The sequence below is a fragment of the Artemia sp. Qi Xiang Cuo genome, chromosome 15, assembly GCF_049724085.1.
Source record: "Artemia sp. Qi Xiang Cuo chromosome 15, ASM4972408v1, whole genome shotgun sequence".
Taxonomy (NCBI): domain Eukaryota; kingdom Metazoa; phylum Arthropoda; class Branchiopoda; order Anostraca; family Artemiidae; genus Artemia; species Artemia sp. Qi Xiang Cuo.
In genome coordinates, this window is record NC_142808.1 from 37,013,335 (window position 1) to 37,032,120 (window position 18,786).

An 18,786-nucleotide genomic window follows, 5' to 3' on the forward strand; every position below is an offset into this window, starting at 1 on the left:
TCTTTTCTAGTAACCTGGAACTTGTTTTGAATCATAATATACTGGAAGTAGAAATTTGTGAGTTTAGATTTTTTTAAGCTCCATCTGTTGGGATGGGCCATCTTTCAGTTTATCTCAAAGTTAAACTTGGCCTCTTCCCCAAAACCTGTCCCTTCTATTAGAACGATACATTATAAATAAAGCAAGCGTTAGAGTGGGCATGCTCTGATTCTGTTTATTTTGCTTGTTTATGTTCTGTCGTGCATGGTTATTATTTTATATACATCCTATCAGGTATCAACATGATGAACTGTACCCGCCAAGCAGAAACTCCCTTTTGCGTGGAGCTGATGATTATGCCAGGTATGAATCAGCCAGTGAATTATCGGAGTCAGATACGTTCGCTAGTAGTCGACGCAGGTTGGTCATTGACATTTTATAAACAATTTTCTCTTGCTACCGCTTGTTCGATTATTTTAGCGGAAACTAATTTATTTGGTTATATATAGGACATGGATTTTCTTATGTTAATTCCGAAAAATCTTGGCTTAGTTAGATATCAAATATATGATATCGCTAATCTCAAATAGACAGAGACAACATTTTTGGGGGGTTATTTTGTAATAGTTACTTTGTAATATAATTTGGGAAAGAATTTTTTTTTAAGATAGATAAGAAAATAGTTTTTATAGTTCACGTATAACGACTTACGCTCTATGAAGTGCTTGCCCACCAGTGCTCGGAACTGCGTTACAGTGGTGCATGGATTATGCTACGAATCTCGTTTTTCTGTTCTATTTGTCGTTTTCTACCTTTTTTTATATTTTTTTTCATTCTGTTTGTCATTTATGAACACAGCGGGTTATAAAATAAAATCAGTTTAATATGAAAAAATACATCACTGAAAATTACCCATCGAAGAGCAAAACTTGAACGTTTTCATGCATAAGGGCCTACTTTCATGCAAACCCAGGGTTTTTAGTGTTGCTGAACCAGTATTCTCGCGCTTCTGGTTTCTAGCTTCGGTTAGACAAGCAATTCTGAGAAATCTTGAACTCCTCGTGGCATTAATCTTTGCCTTATTCAGCAACAAAGAGTATGAATAACTTATAAAAGTGGCAACTGGTGTTGGTATCGACAAAAAGAAACACCTGTGCCATCTAGCTTTTAGCATCTCTTGGCAGTGTAATACATTATCTTAGACCTTAGATCCTCGTGTGCCTCCAGAGGCACCCAGGGTATCCACAAAGAGCTGCCAGTCCTCCCGCATGTGCGCCGCCGCCCAAACATCTTCTCTTTGGGGTTGGATCGTAGCGTTAATGTTGGACAGGTTGCAGTCTAATAATGAAAAAATTTAGCGTAATTTGTGAAATTAGTGTAGTAGTAAGTGTCTGATCTCAGGTGCTTTTTTTTTTTTTTTTTTTTTTTTTTTTTTTTTTTTTTGATTAACGACGCTTCTTGACTACTCAGGTCCTTGCATCGGCCCGGCAGTGTGTAACTACAGCTGATTTCGCACTCTAGGCCCCGTAGTACAAGCTGAGATCAAACCCACTTCGCCACCACAGGACTTTGGTTTTATGAAAAAATGGAGAAATGGGGTACTAAGTATTTCTGCATGGCCGATTTGGATATGTTATTAAGCAATTTTTTTCTGAATATTTTAGTGACGAAAATATTGCTAAAATACCTAGACTTAGCTTTTTTTCGTAGTTTTACTGGACTACGTTTTCCGTTGAGTCATCTTGGGTTTCGGTTAAATATTCTTAATTTTCAGGGCTAGACACCCTATGGATCACGAGAGAAGTCGATATTCAGAACGAGAGAGAATGAATGACAGGTAAAATGTTTCCTATATTTGAAATATAGGAAGAAAATGAAGCTACATGCTTCTTGTGAATATTTGTTGCAAATAACGGGTTACACAAAATATAGTGAGTTCGAGCATCCCAAGATTTCTTGTCCGACAAATCTGATTACTTATCCTTAGCTTTTAAAGAGATGTAAATGACGCCAGAGGTTAGAAAGATCCACTTTAAGCGGTGTAGATTAGTTGTCGAATAAGTTACAGAGCTAACCTGCTAAATTTTTTGTTTGATTTTCTTATGGTGTCTCCCCCCCCCCCCCTCCCCGAGAAAGATAATCAGCGTACGTGTTTGCTTTGGCAAACAGAAAAATTTATGCCATGGACATAGCGCAAAGAAGAGAATAGAGGAGTGAATTCTTCGATTCAAAGTGCTCTTGAAAAATTTGGCAAATTCAGACCAAAATATCTATCATTTGTCGCATTTTACCCCCCCCCTCCCTCGTCAAATATGTACCATAAACCAAACAGTGCTGATTAGTATCGCACCAGCCAACCATAGATTGCCGTTCGAGAGGGTTTGCTATTGGGGTGTCTAAGAAAGAAATTTATAGTTTAGCCTGAAATAAATCTTTGCTGATTCGTGTAAATTTAATTGAGTAGATTATGGTAAATTATTTAGACAATTGTCGTTTTATTTTTTCACATTCTGAATTAAATTTTTTTCAGAAGGAGAGATCAAGGAAGAGAAGAAAGTCGAAGATACAGAGACAGAGAACCTCAGTACGATCCCCGTTACGGCTATTACCGGGAAGCCACAAGAATCCCTAATCAGTATGACTGTAAGTTCTTGCATTTATTTAACAAGATTCGTGTAAGTCGCTTTATAGAGTGTGTGAAACATCTTGTAACTTTTCAATGTAAATACTTTTTGACTCTTGATTATTTGAAAATTTCACAGGGATAATCCAAATAGATTTTGGAAGGCCGGGACTATTCATATCTGTTTTAATGTTCAAATGAATAGATTAGTCTTCCCTTTCTGACATAAATTTCACTAATAAAACTATTAGCTTAAAAATATGTGTTAAAAACGGAATTAATGAAACAAATGAATACAGTACGCCCTTTTGGAGTCCAATTTTCTTCAGATTTCAAGGGGACTTAAGATCCTAGCCAAGTGAGATTCTCCTGCTCCAGGAAGCTCAAGGAGTTATTCAAAGATGCAAAAGTCCCAATCCTGACGAGTTCATCTTGCCTCTGCTTACGTCGTACATTAGACCAACCATGGAAAATTCATATCATCTTTTTGCTAATGCTCCAAATAAGCCATATTGCTTCTCTCAAACGTGCTCAAAATTTAGCAGCAACATCTAGAAAACCTGATGCAAAAGCCTTGCAGTCGATCCAAGATCTTTTCAACGTGGCATCTGTGTCTGTCTTTTACAAATACATGCATTCCCCTCCATCACAAGAGTTAGCAAAGCTCGTTCCTGAAAGAGCCTTTAAGGGCAACTCGCAAAACACAGCCCAGCAGGCCTACCTTGAATAGGTTACACTCCGTCAGGAACACTTAAAAATGAGTTTTGCCTGACAATCCCTCACCATTTGGAATGGCCTTCCAACAGAGGGAATCCTTTAAAATCCCTTGCTTGAAGCGTTAAAGCCAAAGTGCAGCAAAAGCTGGAAATGAAATGAGGAAACTACCAGGACCTTTGGCAAATCATCATTGTTGATGAAACCGCAAAGACTGTAATAGAAATGGCGCTTTTATTAAAAATCAGTCTCTCACAGCCCTTGTTGTTGCAAATGGCGCCTATATAATTTAAAAAGTTTAGCACCTGACTGAAGTTTCGTCCTTGCTTTCTTCCATGTTAAGACTTCTCCTTTGTCTTCCTCTTTTGTTTCTATGTATGTGTGCGTATGCGTGATGTATCAGCTACAGTTGAGGACGGCGAATGGTATATTCCCTTGTCTTCCAAATCAACTATAGTGATGATAAAGAGTAAAAACAATAAAAACATGATTAGATTGCTTGTATTAAGGGACAAGTTAGAATTATCTTTAGACATTGTTTTCTCCCAAAATTTCCCACTTTCAAAATTGATAGAAGTCAGTCTCTAAGTGACCCTATCAGATGTCGAAAGACATTACCTGACGGTTTCAAAGGATTTGTTAACTCTTAGCTCCACAATTATTGGCTATCATGAATAAATATTGACTTTTTAACTTGTGACAGTAGTTGAATCGTGTTCCAGTGGTAATATTCCACGTCATGGACGAAGTGTCTAGGTTGGTGTGTAGCGAGTAGTTGGTAAGACTAAGAAGAAAAAAAATCATATTTCATAAATTCCGATAAAAAGTGTGTTAGTTTTAGGGCAGATTCAATGATTATTGGACCTCGGGAGAGGAGGGGGGTAAGCAAACGATTTTTTTTTTTTTAACAAAACCCAATAAATAAGAAATAAATCCGATAAAGCATGCGTAATTATCTCAGGAAAATTTCGACTGTGATTTATCGACGACAATTTTGGGCGTAGACTAAACACATGTAATGGAACATTGTGCTTCCTTTCAAATATTAATGTCTGTGTCCTTCAATTTTTCAAAGGAATACGTGTGAAAGCCGACAGCCAGTGTCCCCCCCCCCCCCGCGAAATTCATCCCTGCGGAAGATACCCCCCCCCCCCATCGAAAATTCTCCCACATGCAAAATTGAGCAGCCATAGCGAAAGTACAAAATAGGTACCTCAAAATGTTGATCAGATGTCTTTAGGGGGTAACAAAAGGACCAGATATCAAAAACAGTTTTATGACAGGGGCTGGTTGATTTCCAATCACTTTTGGCTTATAAAAAAGGACTATAACTCTTAGTATCCGATCGAATCAGCAATACTCTAAGCCTTTTTAGAGGATCCAGGATCAAACATGCCCTCTTTTCTTAAGAAAAAACCTTATATGTCAACAATGAGCAACTTTCTTAGCTTACACCCTTTGCACTGGGGGCTTCGCGAGGGGGGGGGTGTCAACCCTGGAGGCATAGTTATTAATCTTTGGTCTAGTTTGAATAATTTGACTATCTCAGAATTTTGATCGGATTCATTTGGGTGAAAAAGGGTGTAGAAGGAGGGTCGTTGGTTCCGATCCTTTTGGAAGGGCACTGGAACTTTGGATTTACAACTTAAATGATCTCTTCTATTGGATTTGTAAATGACCCCTAAGGTTTTCATTTACAACTAAATGAAAACCTTACATCTCAACAACAGGCAACTTGCATAGCTTACAGCCCTTGCCCCAATGGCTTGAAGGGTGGTTTTTAAACCTGGAGGCATGGTTATTTGACCTGGGACAATTTTGAACAGAATGACTATTTCAAAATGTTGTTCGGATGCGTTTGGGAAATAGCGGTGGGGGTGGCTTGTTGCCCTCCATTCATTTTTAACTTTAAAAAGGGCACTAGAACCTTTAATTTGAAATTGAATGAGCCCCCTCCAAATTTTATGCAACCACCTCTTCCACATGAAGTACCTCTGGGAAAAAATAGAATAATAATACATTGAACCTTTGTGGCTCTTTACTATAGGCAATGCTATAGCATTGCCTCTGTCTTAAACAGGTGAGTAGAAGTTTTAATTTCCCTTCTAATGAACATCCAAATTTATCCAGGGGGAATATGGGGGAGGGATTTTACGCGGGTAAACGCATAGACCCGTAAAAGCCACGAATAGTTATTTGTGGTAACAGTGAAAAGAAGTCTTTCATGCAGACAAGTATTTGGTTCATTTCTATTTCTGATAAAAGTTAGAAAACTCGTTTCTCCGGCTGGAAAACTGAGTTTAAAAGACTTTATAAAAAATAAAGGAAAAACAAAGCAAAATAATGCAAAATTAAATAAAAAAAACTAGATATAGTAAAATAAAGTAAAAATAAATAAACAATTGTTTTAATTATAAATAAAAACATAAATAAAGCAATTATGTGTCAAAAATAAAGTACTAAAATAATATAATAATTTTTTTTTAATTAGTTGGATTCGAAAAAAAGGATTCACATTGTCGTTCACATAATTAATTAAATTGTTCACATTCACATAATTAATTCACATTCACATAATTAATTAAATTGTATTATATAATATTTATATTCTGTTAAGCCGTTCATTATATTGTATTATTTTGTCGTATCTTACTCTGTCGCTTTATTCTGAAAACATCAAGATAAAGCCATAACTGAGCTATCCTCCAACCGAATAAGTAGCATTATTTCTGTTTCTTCTCATTTATGTTTAATCTTTGCAGATAATTTTCCATATTACTCTGGCTGGAACCCAGAAATGGTGCGTGCTTGGTATAATCAGAATCTAGCCTACCAGGCAATGGCGGCCCGTCAGACCATCACGCCTCATTCTGTAGTCTCCCCATCCCCCGCTCATAAAGAGGCTGAATCAAGTTCGAGAACTTCGGCTGAAGATGTTTCTAGGCGTGAGACGTAAGCTTCTTTTTTATCTCTATGTATTCAGTTATTCTGCCATACTTACCATAAAAGATGTCATCACCTTTGTTGTTGAATGCTTTAAATAAAAAACTTCTTTTTCTTTCCCTCAGGCTTTATAAACCTACTTCCATTGTTTTTTTCTTTTACTTCTTACACCGTAGATGTGGTTAATTGAGGCTCATCAGATTTGAGGATTTTTTGAGCATTACTAGTATTGTCAAAGAATCAGTCATCCTCATTCCTTCGGGAACAGCGTGTTAATCCTATTAATCGGGAACACTTGGGAATAGGGAAAATCTTTTCAATTACAAGTTCAACCTTAAATACGTTCTGAGTCTGTACTGGCTAAACATGACACACGACAAAAGAACGTGGGACGAAGAAAAATAATTGAGAAACAAAACACAAACGTCGGTGACTTCTACAAGGGTATCTTTTTTTCTGATAAATATTTTGTAATGCAATTTTTGCTGTGTTGCATAAAACTTAAAATTTGGCTTTTAGAAACAATTACGGGAAAACTCTCAGGAAATAAAACCTTATTCTGCCACCAGGCATGGGTGTGGGGGAGGTCCAGCGTATCCCCCTCCCGGAAAATTATCCCGACATATATAACTGAGCAGCTAGAGGTTAAGACAAATAGAAATAACAAATAAAAACGTACATCAGCTACTATAAAGAAGGTTTGGTGGTTCATTGTGTTGGCGGAAGGGTGCCAGATGCCTAAAAGAGCGCATTTCAATGCTCAAATTGTGTAAATCTCTACGAGCCTTTAGATAAGTTATGGAAGAGATATGGGGGAGGGGGGTAGGAATTAATCTCTCATCTCCCTTCATTTACACTAACCCTGAATAAGGGTGCTGCGGAATGATAACTCCTAATCCTTACATTTATATTGTTGAAGCTAGAAATTGGTATCTAATCCATCCTGATTTCCGGGAATATTTCTGGTTTTCGACTTTATTATTAGTGACTGAGGGAGGGAGGGAGCTAATAGTGCTCCCTCTATTGCGACAACCTTTTTCTATGTAACATAAAATGTTGGATTCTCAGGTCTACCGGTACAGATATTTAAAAGGTTAGACGGGCCATCATAAGCTTTGCCGGGAAATTTACTGGGGGGGGGAGCAGCAAATTTTACCCTGAGCCTTGTTTTCAGCGATTTTAAATGGTAATACTTCTCTTTTCCTATTTATATACGATGTTTCAATGGATGTAACCATATGTACACAGTGCATTTAAGCATCAGAAAAGGCTATTGTAGGGGTTGCGATGGCTTCAGCCATGTAGAGATTAAAGTCTCACAGAATTTCAATCCACAGGAACAAAAAAGCCCCTCTCCGTCCACCCAACATGCTGTAATAAAAATACTATTAAGAATTTTTTCAACAGAACTGCTATTTTGAAATTTTATCCTAATTAAGAAGGCCTGTCGAAATACAAGGGCTTTTGGATTGGAATAATAAGCTTTTTAAAAACACTAAAAAGCTTTAGTGTAACGGTTGAGGTGTTGGGTAGGGGGTGGTTTCCCTTATACTCTCAATCATTTCTGTCTATTTTAAGTGCTAATGCCACTCTGTACTTTCAATTGATAAAAACATTTTTATTTTTTATTTATCCTATAGTTTCTTTTATATGTTATTTCTTTTAATTCTTCTTTTGTGTTTTGGCGTTTTGCAAATAAGAGTGATTTGGCTCTTCTTATTTCGATAGGAATAAGGCTAGGAATAGTGAAGATGAAAATAAGTGAAGATGAAAAAGTGACGCTGGGTAATGAAACGATTGATCAGGTGGGCAGCTTCACTTACCTTGGTAGTATTATTAGTAAAGATGGTGGGAGCAGTGAAGATGTTAAAAGTAGAATAGCCAAGGCTCAAGGTGTTTTTTTTTTTTTTTTCACAGTTAAAAAACGTTTGGAAAAATAGGAAGATTAGTCTGCAAACCAAGAATAGAATATTACGAGGCTACAGTGATGACAGTAGTCAAATATGGCTCTGAAGCATGGGCGCTTCGAAAAGCGGATGAAGATTTGCAAGATGTTTTCCAGAGAAATTGCTTAAGAATTTTTCTGGGCACCCGACTGATTGACCGTATTTCAAACAATAGGCTGTATGAAAAATGTGGTCCAATACCACTCTCTAGGGCTATAATGAAAGAAAAGTTGAGATGGCTAGGGCACGTTGTGCGGATGAAGGATGACAGATTACCGAAGATTGTTCTTTTCGACCAACCATCTAGGGCTAAACGGAAAGCAGGTCGTCCTCGTCTGGGGTGGGAGGACGTCATAAGGAAATATTTAAAGGAAACGGAAACTTCTTGGGAGGATTTAAAAAGAGAGGGTTTGAATAGATTGGGATGGAGGAGGAGCGTGCGTAGCTGTGTTGGCCTCAGGAGGCTTGTTTCTGCAGTGAGTTGTTAGTAATAGTAGTAGTAGTTACTTCGATAATTGGATACCTATAGAGTCTTTCGATTTGCCTCTGCTCCCTTCCTTAATTCAGAATTTGAGGCCCAATTGACATCCAACAATCTTTGGATGTTTCAACTTAAACTCCCCAGCAGTTCATGGGAAATGGCAGACACGCATATTGTCTTCTGATTTACTCAGTTACGCGTGTCGTTTCCAGAGGATAACCTAAGCAAAATTTTGATATCTTGCCTTAGCAAACAATCCCTAGGAGCAAACGAAGCTCCTAGCTGATAAGACAACCAAGACCAAACATGACTTCCTTTTATTGAAAAAAAACCTGCTGGCAACCACGTACCGGCTACAGTGAGTAAAAACAAATACTCCCAATGAAATTCCTCACTTTAAAAAAGGTCTTAAAGATAATCCGGTTCTGAAAAAAGAATAAGAACCTTAAATAAATGTCCGTAGGGAAATCACTTTCAAGATTGAACAAGTTTTCATCCGAAAGGTTTTACCAGGTTTTATCCGTGGATACATGAATTTTGCAGGTCGTGTGGTATGCAGACCTGCAAGGGAAGAACTGATCATCAAGAGATTTAGAGAAGCGTCATTTATGGATTTTTTTTACTCTTTGACTTAGGCCCACAAAGCTTATAAAAAGCAGTATACAGCTGAAAGACATACCCTCTCCCATTCTAAATGGTTTTTATTTCAGTATGCCCTCTTTGGCCAACTCGGCTCAAGATATTAGTGGGACAAATGTTTCTGAAGACAGACGCATGACGACTCCTCACTGTAGAGGTAAGTTCTTGGCTCTTTTCTTTTCCTTGGTTAGTCTCAACTTGACCCTTTTTTTCTCATTTCAAATTCAGGTATGTTAGCAGGATTTCTCCCTAGTGCATTGTTGCAATTATTGGTGATTTATCGCCAGTTTTTGTGATTTTCTTCCGCTTGATGGTTTTTGGTGATTCTACCTAAAAAACTGGTGATTTTACTACGTTTACGCTACAACTTTTTGTAGTTGCGCAGTATTGATGTCCCTTCCCCACTTCATTGCCTCTGCTGAGAGAAAATTTTTCTCTACTCAAGTTCATTAAGAGCCCTCTAAGAAACAAGTTGAACCCCAGCACCGTTCCTTCCCTTATGCAGGTGCATAGGTTTGTGACGGATGTACCATGGGCCATACCTAATACACTTGTCTTGAAGGCGAGAAAATGGAAATTCAAGAAGCTTAAGAAGATAAACGATTAATACTCTCACAATCTAAGCATTTGTTTGCATAATTAAATGAAGTCATTATGTCCTGTTGTCAGTCCAAAAATTTGAGTTTGCCATTTATCCTTTCAGTTCATAAGTTAGTGTAATTTTTTGCTTTCAATTCGAGAATCAGTTGAAAAGTCATGTTTACTCTTAAAGTTATCAGTTCAAGAAGAAGCAGGAAAAGCTATAGACATAAGTAACGCCCTGTTTCACGTTCCCGAGAAATCTTCCCTTTTTTCTTCCATGAAACAGAAATGACGACTGAGTGATGATCAGTGAATTCTTCCTTTAGCTTCTCATTCATCAATTTTTTATGTATATACGAACGGGCAGATATACAAAATCTTGATTGCTTTACTTGATAGATATGGACGTATTCGGTATACTAAATTTTTTCACCGCTAATTTGTGTTTTAGTGATTTTTTTTTAAAAATGGTAGTTTCTCTTTAAAAACGTTGATTTTTTTGCCTTCAATGGCAACGCTCTGCCTGATCACTTCTTCCTCTATTTTTTTAAGATCATCGATCAGTAATGAATTTCGCCGAAGGTTTTTCCGACTAAAGTTAATTGCTGTAGAATCAGTGTAGCATGGTTGGTAAATATACCGCAATGATTATTTCTGGCTCCGACTTATATAATCTAGGGACCAAACGTAGGTTCTTGCTTAGATTAATTTGCAGTACTCTGGGTATTTGTCTATTTGTATTTCGTAAGTAATGTTGTATTAGTGTTAAGGCTATTTCTTCATTTTAAGTGGTAATTTGTTTATTTGTACATACTACTAAGTGTACTAACTTCCACTCCCAACTCCCACTTTAAAGACTTAGTCGATAACAACCCTGATCTTTTCCTTTTTGAATTAGTACAGACTTCATGATTCGGACTATATAGCCAGACTCAGAACACCTTTTATTTGCATGTTGTGCTTTCAATTTGGTTATTTTTATTAATTTATTCGTTATACCTAGCTATTCAAGAATGAATAAATGTTCAAATAAACTTAGCAACTGGGACATACCTTGCTTAATTAGACCTCTTTAAGCTCGTTTTATACTTTTCTGGCTCAACTCTGAAGCTCTATTGTCTGTAGCAAAGAGTTTGGGTATCTTATAAGAGTAAAAACTGGTATTAGCATTAAAAAAAAACACTAGCGCCATCTAGCTTTTGGGGCTTCTTGCTTTTTTTCAAGCTTCGTAATGGTATTTTTTTGTTGTTTTTTTTTCCAGAAACTGAGATCATTTACTTATTACTATTTACACTTACTATATTGATTTACCTTTTTATGACTCTGAAAAATTGCCAAGGTACACCAAACGCTAAATTTTGTTCTTGATTTAAGTTACCCATACTTTAGGGTCTGTCGCACAGATGACTTTTAAATGCTGTAATTTAATTTTATCTTTTTTGGCCGAAGATGGTATCTTAAACAAATATTCTAATCAATATTTTGCCCTGTTCCCATGGTCCATTTGGTCTGAAATTTTGTATGCCTGTTGATTTTCGTTGGTACTGCATTAATAATTTGTCTCATTAGATTTAATGATACTATTTTTATATTTGCTTTTACTTGCCACTGTGTTGAATCTAACTACATATTTGGAGCTAATATTGGTACTATTGGCTCCTTAGGAGAGTAAGGTGTAGTCTCACGATTAAATATTAGAAGCGAGAAATGGTACTATAGAGTTCAAAGAGAATAAAATGCTTATAAGATTGGCGACTGTCGCTAGTGTTGAAAAATTGCTAACACCATCTAGTGTTTGACGTCTCTTGGAATTTTTTGTCGTACTTTGCAAATGTGTTTTTTAGAAACAGGGATTATTGCCCTAAGAAACACCAAGAAATTCTAGATGATGCTGGTGATTTTTCTGTTGGCACAAGCGCCAGTTCCTACTCTTGTAAGCTACATATTCTCTTTGATTGCGTTATAATAGGTCCTAAGAGGTTCTTGAATAGTTGCGAAATATGTATTTAAACTTTGTAACTATGAAGGGTGAACATTGATTACAATTGATAAACCAGTGTAAAAGACAAACAAACTTTTACAGTATAATCTTTATCTCCAAATACTCTTGAAATTCCTTTTTCTACTACTTGAAAAAATTTGTAGATTTTAAGGTTAAGAATATAACCGTGGAACTAGGTTCGAGCGCAACTGAACCTTCGTGTAACTGAACCCGTGCAGCTGAATCCGTGTAATTGAAATTGCATCTGAGCCCAGGTGCAACTGAACCCCCATGCAACTCAACTCCATTCAGCGGAACAGCACAACCCTCATTCATGCAACTGTCCGGAAAATTGAATCCTCGTACAACTATCGCTCTCTCTCTCCCTCTCTCTCTCTCTCTCTCTCTCTCTCTCTCTCTCTCTCTCTCTCTCTCGCTCTCTCTCTCTCTCTCTCTCTATCTCTCTCTCTCTCTCTCTCTCTCTCTCCCTCTTTCTTTCTTTCTTTCTTTGATAATGTGAATTTTACTGTACTGTTGGCTTCCTTTTCTTCTTACTCTATTACATTGTAATTTATTTCCATTTCCAGTTTCTGTAAGCCAAATTTTGGCTACTTTAGCAGTATCAGGTTCGAGAACTTTGAACTTACAGCCCCAAGTGTGGTTACTGGATAAAGAATTGGTCGAGCGTTCACTGCCAGATTTTGACACCTTACATTGTTTTCCAGGGCCTCTCATAAGGTAAGTCCCATCATGTTTGTCCCTAGTATTATCCCTATAATTAATATGCTATCCCTTTTATTTGTCTTAATGCAGGGTTACCAACAACTCTTTTTCGAAGAACAAAATGCGAATAAAGAGATCTTGAAACCGACATACGGATGACTTGCAAAATTATGATAAGATTAAATACTATTATATAGATTAGATACATTATTCAAACAACATCAAAATAAAAATCCTTAATCCCTCTTAAGCTTTGGCTTTCTTGATGTGTGAATATGAAGAGCTGAATGATTGGAGAATTGAAGTGTTTGGTAGGGAGGATTTAAACTTTGAGTGGTAGTTGAGTGTGTGTGGATGAATGTTTTATAGGTGTCGGAAGTTTGGCACGATTCCTTTGTCTCACGATGGATCATAGAGCTTGATTTCTACAGGATTATGTTAGGATTTTTTTAATTTCTGTGTAATTGTTGTTTGTTTTATATTTTTTGCCATGGCCTTAGGCGCAAATATATTCTATTCTATCAACCCCTTAAGCATATATAATATCATTAAATAAAGAAAAAATTAAGAAAGAGAAGAGAGGGAAAGAGAAGAAATCCTTCCCTTAACCGGCTCCTGGTCGCAACAGCCCTTCCCGCCAACAATTCATTCCATTTATCAGCACACCCAAAACCCCTGTTTTAATCTAACATAAACAGAGCTTTTATAATTGGGAACTTGAGAGCAAATTAATTTCATTTTACCTACACTTCAAAAACAATAAAACCTGAGACAAAAGATCTTTACAGAAATCACACACATTCGCCGACCTTTTTAAAGATTCAGGCAAAGTATTTGAACATTTGGTCCAATATGATGTGTTAAAAATAAAGATATAGTACTAGTAAATTGAGATGACCTCTCATTTTTAGCATATCGTGAAGGATAGTTGTGTAATTCATCACCGGAAATAAATAAATTTAAGAAAACACTTAAGAACCAACTTGGAATATTACTGAAGCATGAGTAATGCATGGCAAAATTTTCCCAGATCTGACAGAGGGATAATATTTAACTGTATATATTGAGATCCAAATTGTGTTCTTTTATTGTCCCCAGTCAACACTCGCAGTGCAATTTTAGACACCACACATTATTGCTTCAAACAAACCGAAAACCTATTAAGCCATATATCCACGGGTCGACTACAAAATAAGTACCATGGGTCGACTAAACAAATACGGATCGACCATATATAACACGGGTTGATTAAATAAAAATAAACTGATTTTATCACAGAATTCGAGAAAAATTTTTTAGCTTTCCAATTATTCCAGCACTTTTTGCAATATTACAGCTAATAAACGATGTATGATTTTTAGAACTTAGGCATTCGTCAACATTAACAGCAAGTATCGTAGGTTACTGGTACGCTTGGATGCATAATTGTTTATTTGTATATCAGAAATCCATGGGTAATAGGTAGAAGATCTACCATACATGAGAAAACTTAATTTATTATGATTTAACACCAGTTTATTTACTCTCATCCACTTATTTGTACAAAACAATAGCTTTTTTATTATTATTGATTTTCAATAAGCTGAAGTCTTCGCTGCCATAGTAAAATGGGTATCATCAGCAAAACTGGGAAGAATAACTTTGTAATTAGAACTAGAATATAAACCCTGGTATTATATGCCAAATTAACGGCAGAAAAACTTAAATCATTAATGTATTCTAAGAATAAAAGTAGACCTAGACCAGAACCCTGTGGTACACCAAATTCAACTACTCTTTCACTCGACTTAGCATCAGACATTTCTGTATACTAGGTCCTACCTCCTAAAAAGGATTCAAATAGCTTCAGTAGTACCTTTCCGGTCAATTTTACAGTTTTCTAACTTCCACAATAAAATTACATGGCCAACAGTGCCATAATCATATCTAAAAAAATAAATGTTTGTAAGTTTCTCAATTGATACATCACCACTGTCAGGCATAAACTGAGTAAATTATCCATCACTAGCATGTTGTGTAACCGATGAATCTAACCGTTTCTTGGCTAACGTAACTCGAATACTCTTCGTAACCCAGGTCTTCTTCGGCGTTTCATAGAATCTTCTTTTCTTCATAGGTTGACAACAAGCAACTATCACACCCTTAACCATTGAATACCAATTTGAAAACTTATCATTTACTTTCATTTCATTATGATCTAAAAAGTGAAAATTTTTATCTCGAAGCTCTTTTATTAGCTTCAATATATTAATAAGACTCGTACCCTTTTTCAACACTTCTGAATGCTCTAACTTTTGTTCCTTTTTCTTGGGGTGGGGGGTAAGAGAAGGTATAGATATCATTATACCATAATGATCCAAAATATTACACACGATAGCACTATATCTAGTATGTAGAAAAATATAATCAATCAATGTATCAATGCTGCTGAATAATGGATCATCCTTGTACTTGTATTAATAGTAGGTTTGAACCCATAACCTAGCATAGTGTTTAGATATTTACGGACTTTACCGTTACTATATACTGTTCCCAAATTCAAATTAAAATCATTACAAATAAAAAAATACTACTAAAAATTGGTACCTTATCCAATTGCTCATCTAGAAGTCGACCAAACTCATCGATATTGCACGATAGGGGTCCACATACAACAGACATAAAACATTTAAAATCTGAGATTGCAATTCTATCACCATATTTTCAAATACCATTTCTCGATTTATTTTCATATCATCCCTTATCTTACTTCAAAATCATTGCCTACATAAATAGCTAAACCTCTGCGTTAATACATTTTTCTATTTTTGACGTGTAGCTTATGATTACCAATTTCCAACAAGGAATTATTATGGTTCTTCAACCAAGTCCCCATTAAAGCTAGTGTATGATGTGCTGTCTGCACACACAACTCATTTAAAAACTGGCAAGAACTTCCAGGCCCCTGACAATTTAGTTAGAAAAGACACATTTTTCTTAGACATCTATTAAAATCCAAATCACACAGAAATCTCTACTCGCCAACAGCGTAATCTTCATATATCTCATCAACATCAAAATCCATATGCAGTACCCCCACCCCAAAATCATGTAGTCTCATTAAATCACTCAGGAAAACCTAATCTTTTTCTGCTTAAACTAACCATTTAAAGTTGTCAATCTCTAATGATGGGAACCGGGAGGATGAAGAATAGTATAAATAACTTTATTATGTAGTAGCCAAGCGACCAAGAACCAAAAAAAAAATCCAGATGAACAAAACTTGAAAGGAAACAAAGGATAAGAAAATAGAAAAGGTTACGAAAATACAACTAGAAATTCAAAACTCAATATAACCCATCAAAACTGATGTAAAATATAAGAAAAAAACTTAATGAATGTTCGTAACATAAAGCAAAACAATTACAAGAAAAAAGTATAAAAAACATCGTCCATGGTTCATAAAGATAATAATTCTTACCAAACCTTTTTTATGTACTCTTTTACGTAGTACTTCTCAATAATCTCCAATATTTATTTTTCATTTTTTTTATTATTTTGGCTTTTACACTTTTGCCGGATTTGTCATTTTATGTAGATTAATTAAAAATAACTTTTCCACAAAATAAGTTTTTCAAAGAAAAGTAAAGAACTCAATTAAACCAAAAATTCGCAAAAATAAAATATAATAATCTACCAAGCATAAAACTATCCTAAGTTCGCATCGATAAATAGAAGTATCCCAAAACAAACAGAAACTAGAATGAATAACCGAGTCAAACTCAAAATAAGTATAAATTAACATGAGTAGGAATCAAAACCCCCTATGCCTTCTCAAGGCCAGAACATAATTTGCACTTTACTGAAAAAATATAAATGTTTTTACTTTTATAACTTTAATAAAACAAACAATATTAACATTTTAATTACTAAATATCAGCATATGTATATTAAACTTACAATGCACATTCATTTGTATTTATACATTCATTCATATGTATTATTTTTTTTTTGGGGGGGGGGGGGGTATTCAACCAGGGCCTTCGTATCAAAGGAGTTGTCGTAGAAACTTCGAAAAGGGCTCATTCGATTGGAAATTGGAATGGCTTGTGCCGTTTTAATAGTCGAAAGTGATTGGAAGGCAACTAACGCCCCTTCCAAGCCCACCATTTCCCCAAACACATCCAATCAAAATTCTGAGATAGCCATTTTGTTCAACGTAGTTGAAAGATCTAAAAATTATGTCTTTGAGGAAGACACTCCTCCCACAGTCCTCAGGGCAATTGTTATAATTTATGCCCTCGGGGCATATAAGTTTTTTTTTATCGAAAGCGTTGTCGTAGAAACTTCAAAAAGGGCTCATTCAAATGGGAATTCAAAGGGCTAGTGCCCTTTTTAATAGTCGAAGTGATTGGAGGGCAACTAACCCCCCTCTCACGCCCACCATTTCCGAAAACACATCCAATCAAAATTTTTAGATAGCCATTTTGTTCAACGTAGTTGGAAGTTCTGGAAATTAGGTCATTAAGAATGACAAACCCCCACAGGCCTCAGGGCAAGGGTTGTAAGTTATGCCCGAGGGGCATGTAAGGGTTTTATAGAGTTTGTTGTCGTAAAAACTTCAAAAAGGGCTCATTCAATTGGAAATTGAAATGGCTAGTGGCTTTTTTAGTAGTTGAAAGTGATTGGAGGGCAACTAACCCCCCTCTCACGCCCACCATTTCCTGAAACACATGCAATCAAAATTTTGAGATATCCGCTTTGTAATGCAGTTGAAAGTTTTGAAATTTAGGTCTTGCAGGATGATAACCACCCTCAGAGTCCTCAGGGCAGGGGTTGTAAGTTTTGCCCTGGGGGCATATAAGGTTTTTGACAGAAAGCGTTATCGTAGAAACTTTAAAAAGGGCTCATTCATTTAGAAATTGTAAGGGCTAGTGCCCTTTTTAATAGTTGAAAGTGATTGGAGGGCAACTAACCCCCCTCTCACGCCCACCATTTCCTCAAACACATACAATCAAAATTTTGTGATATCCACTTTATTCAATGCAGTTGAAAGTTTTGGAAATTAGGTCTTTGAGGATGATAACCCCCACAAAACCCTCAGGGCAAGGGTTGTAAGTTAGGCCCTTGGGGTATATAAAGTTTTTATAGAGTGTTGTCGTAGAAACTTCAAAAAGGGCTTATTCGATTGGAAATTGAAAGTGGTAGTGCCCTTTTTAATAGTAGAAAGTGAATGGATGGCAACTAACCCCCCACTCACGCCCACCATTTCCCCAAACACAGCCAATCAAAATTGTGAGATAGCCATTTTAGGTTTTTAAGGATGGGTTTTTAAGGTTTTTAATTGGGTTTTTAAGGATGGAACCCCCCCCCCGCCACAACTCTCAGGGTAAGGGTTGTAAATTATGCCGTGGGGCCATGTAAGGTTTATACAGAAAGCGGTGTTTTGATAGGGTTCTAAACCCCATGCTTTCTAAAAGCCAGAATATAATTTGTAGGCCTACTTTACTGAAAAAAATTCTTTTAAAATTTTTTACTTTTATAACTTTGAGAAATCAAAAATTAATTAAGATTTTAAGGAATAAAATCCTAAATTTAAAAATTTTTAAGGAATAATATCAGCATATGTATATTAAACTGACAATGCCCATTTTTTTCAGTAAATTCATTTGAATTTTTTCAGTAAAGTACAAAATATATTCTGGCTTTTAGAAAGCATGGGGTTTAGTACCCAACTCATATTAATTTCTGCTCGTTTTGAGTTTGACTGTGATATTTATTTTAATTTCTGTTTGTTTTGGGTTTCATTTACTTATTGATACTGATTTGTGGTAGTTGTATGTTTGGTAGATTATTTGATTCTATATTTTTTCATTTTTGGTTTAATGGAGTTCTTAACTTTTTTTTTAAAAACTTATTTTGTGGAAAAAGTTTTTTTTTAATTAATCATCATAAAATAAGCTAAAATATATGGAACCAAACATCTTAAGATGGCGTAGCATTCCTTTGAAGGTGTAGTTGTCTAGGCATCTAAAGATTATTTATTTTTGAATTATTGCGGACCAGTCAAATGTAACTAATTAGTTTTGTATATTTATTTTGACAGTTCAACGTGGCAACACTGACAAAAATGTGGTACTGCCCAAAAACTTTCATAATTTTGCAGCAACCAAAAGAAATATCTTCGAAAATATCG

The 18,786-nt window shown here is 35.9% G+C and overlaps 1 protein-coding gene across 3 annotated transcripts in view; it reads left to right on the forward strand.

The window, feature by feature from the left end:
* Positions 1 to 18,786, forward strand: part of LOC148943625 (uncharacterized) — a 105,820-nt gene that overhangs the window by 33,158 nt on the left and 53,876 nt on the right. For 2 of the 3 annotated variants that reach the window (XM_089100982.1, XM_089100984.1), the window contains exons 8-13: positions 274 to 399; positions 1,754 to 1,816; positions 2,510 to 2,622; positions 6,079 to 6,268; positions 9,397 to 9,482; positions 12,476 to 12,626. In XM_089100982.1, coding sequence (XP_088957108.1) covers positions 274 to 399; positions 1,754 to 1,816; positions 2,510 to 2,622; positions 6,079 to 6,268; positions 9,397 to 9,482; positions 12,476 to 12,626 — 729 coding nt within the window. The remainder of the gene's footprint in view (positions 1 to 273; positions 400 to 1,753; positions 1,817 to 2,509; positions 2,623 to 6,078; positions 6,269 to 9,396; positions 9,483 to 12,475; positions 12,627 to 18,786) is intronic. The other variant, XM_089100983.1, reaches the window with a different exon arrangement.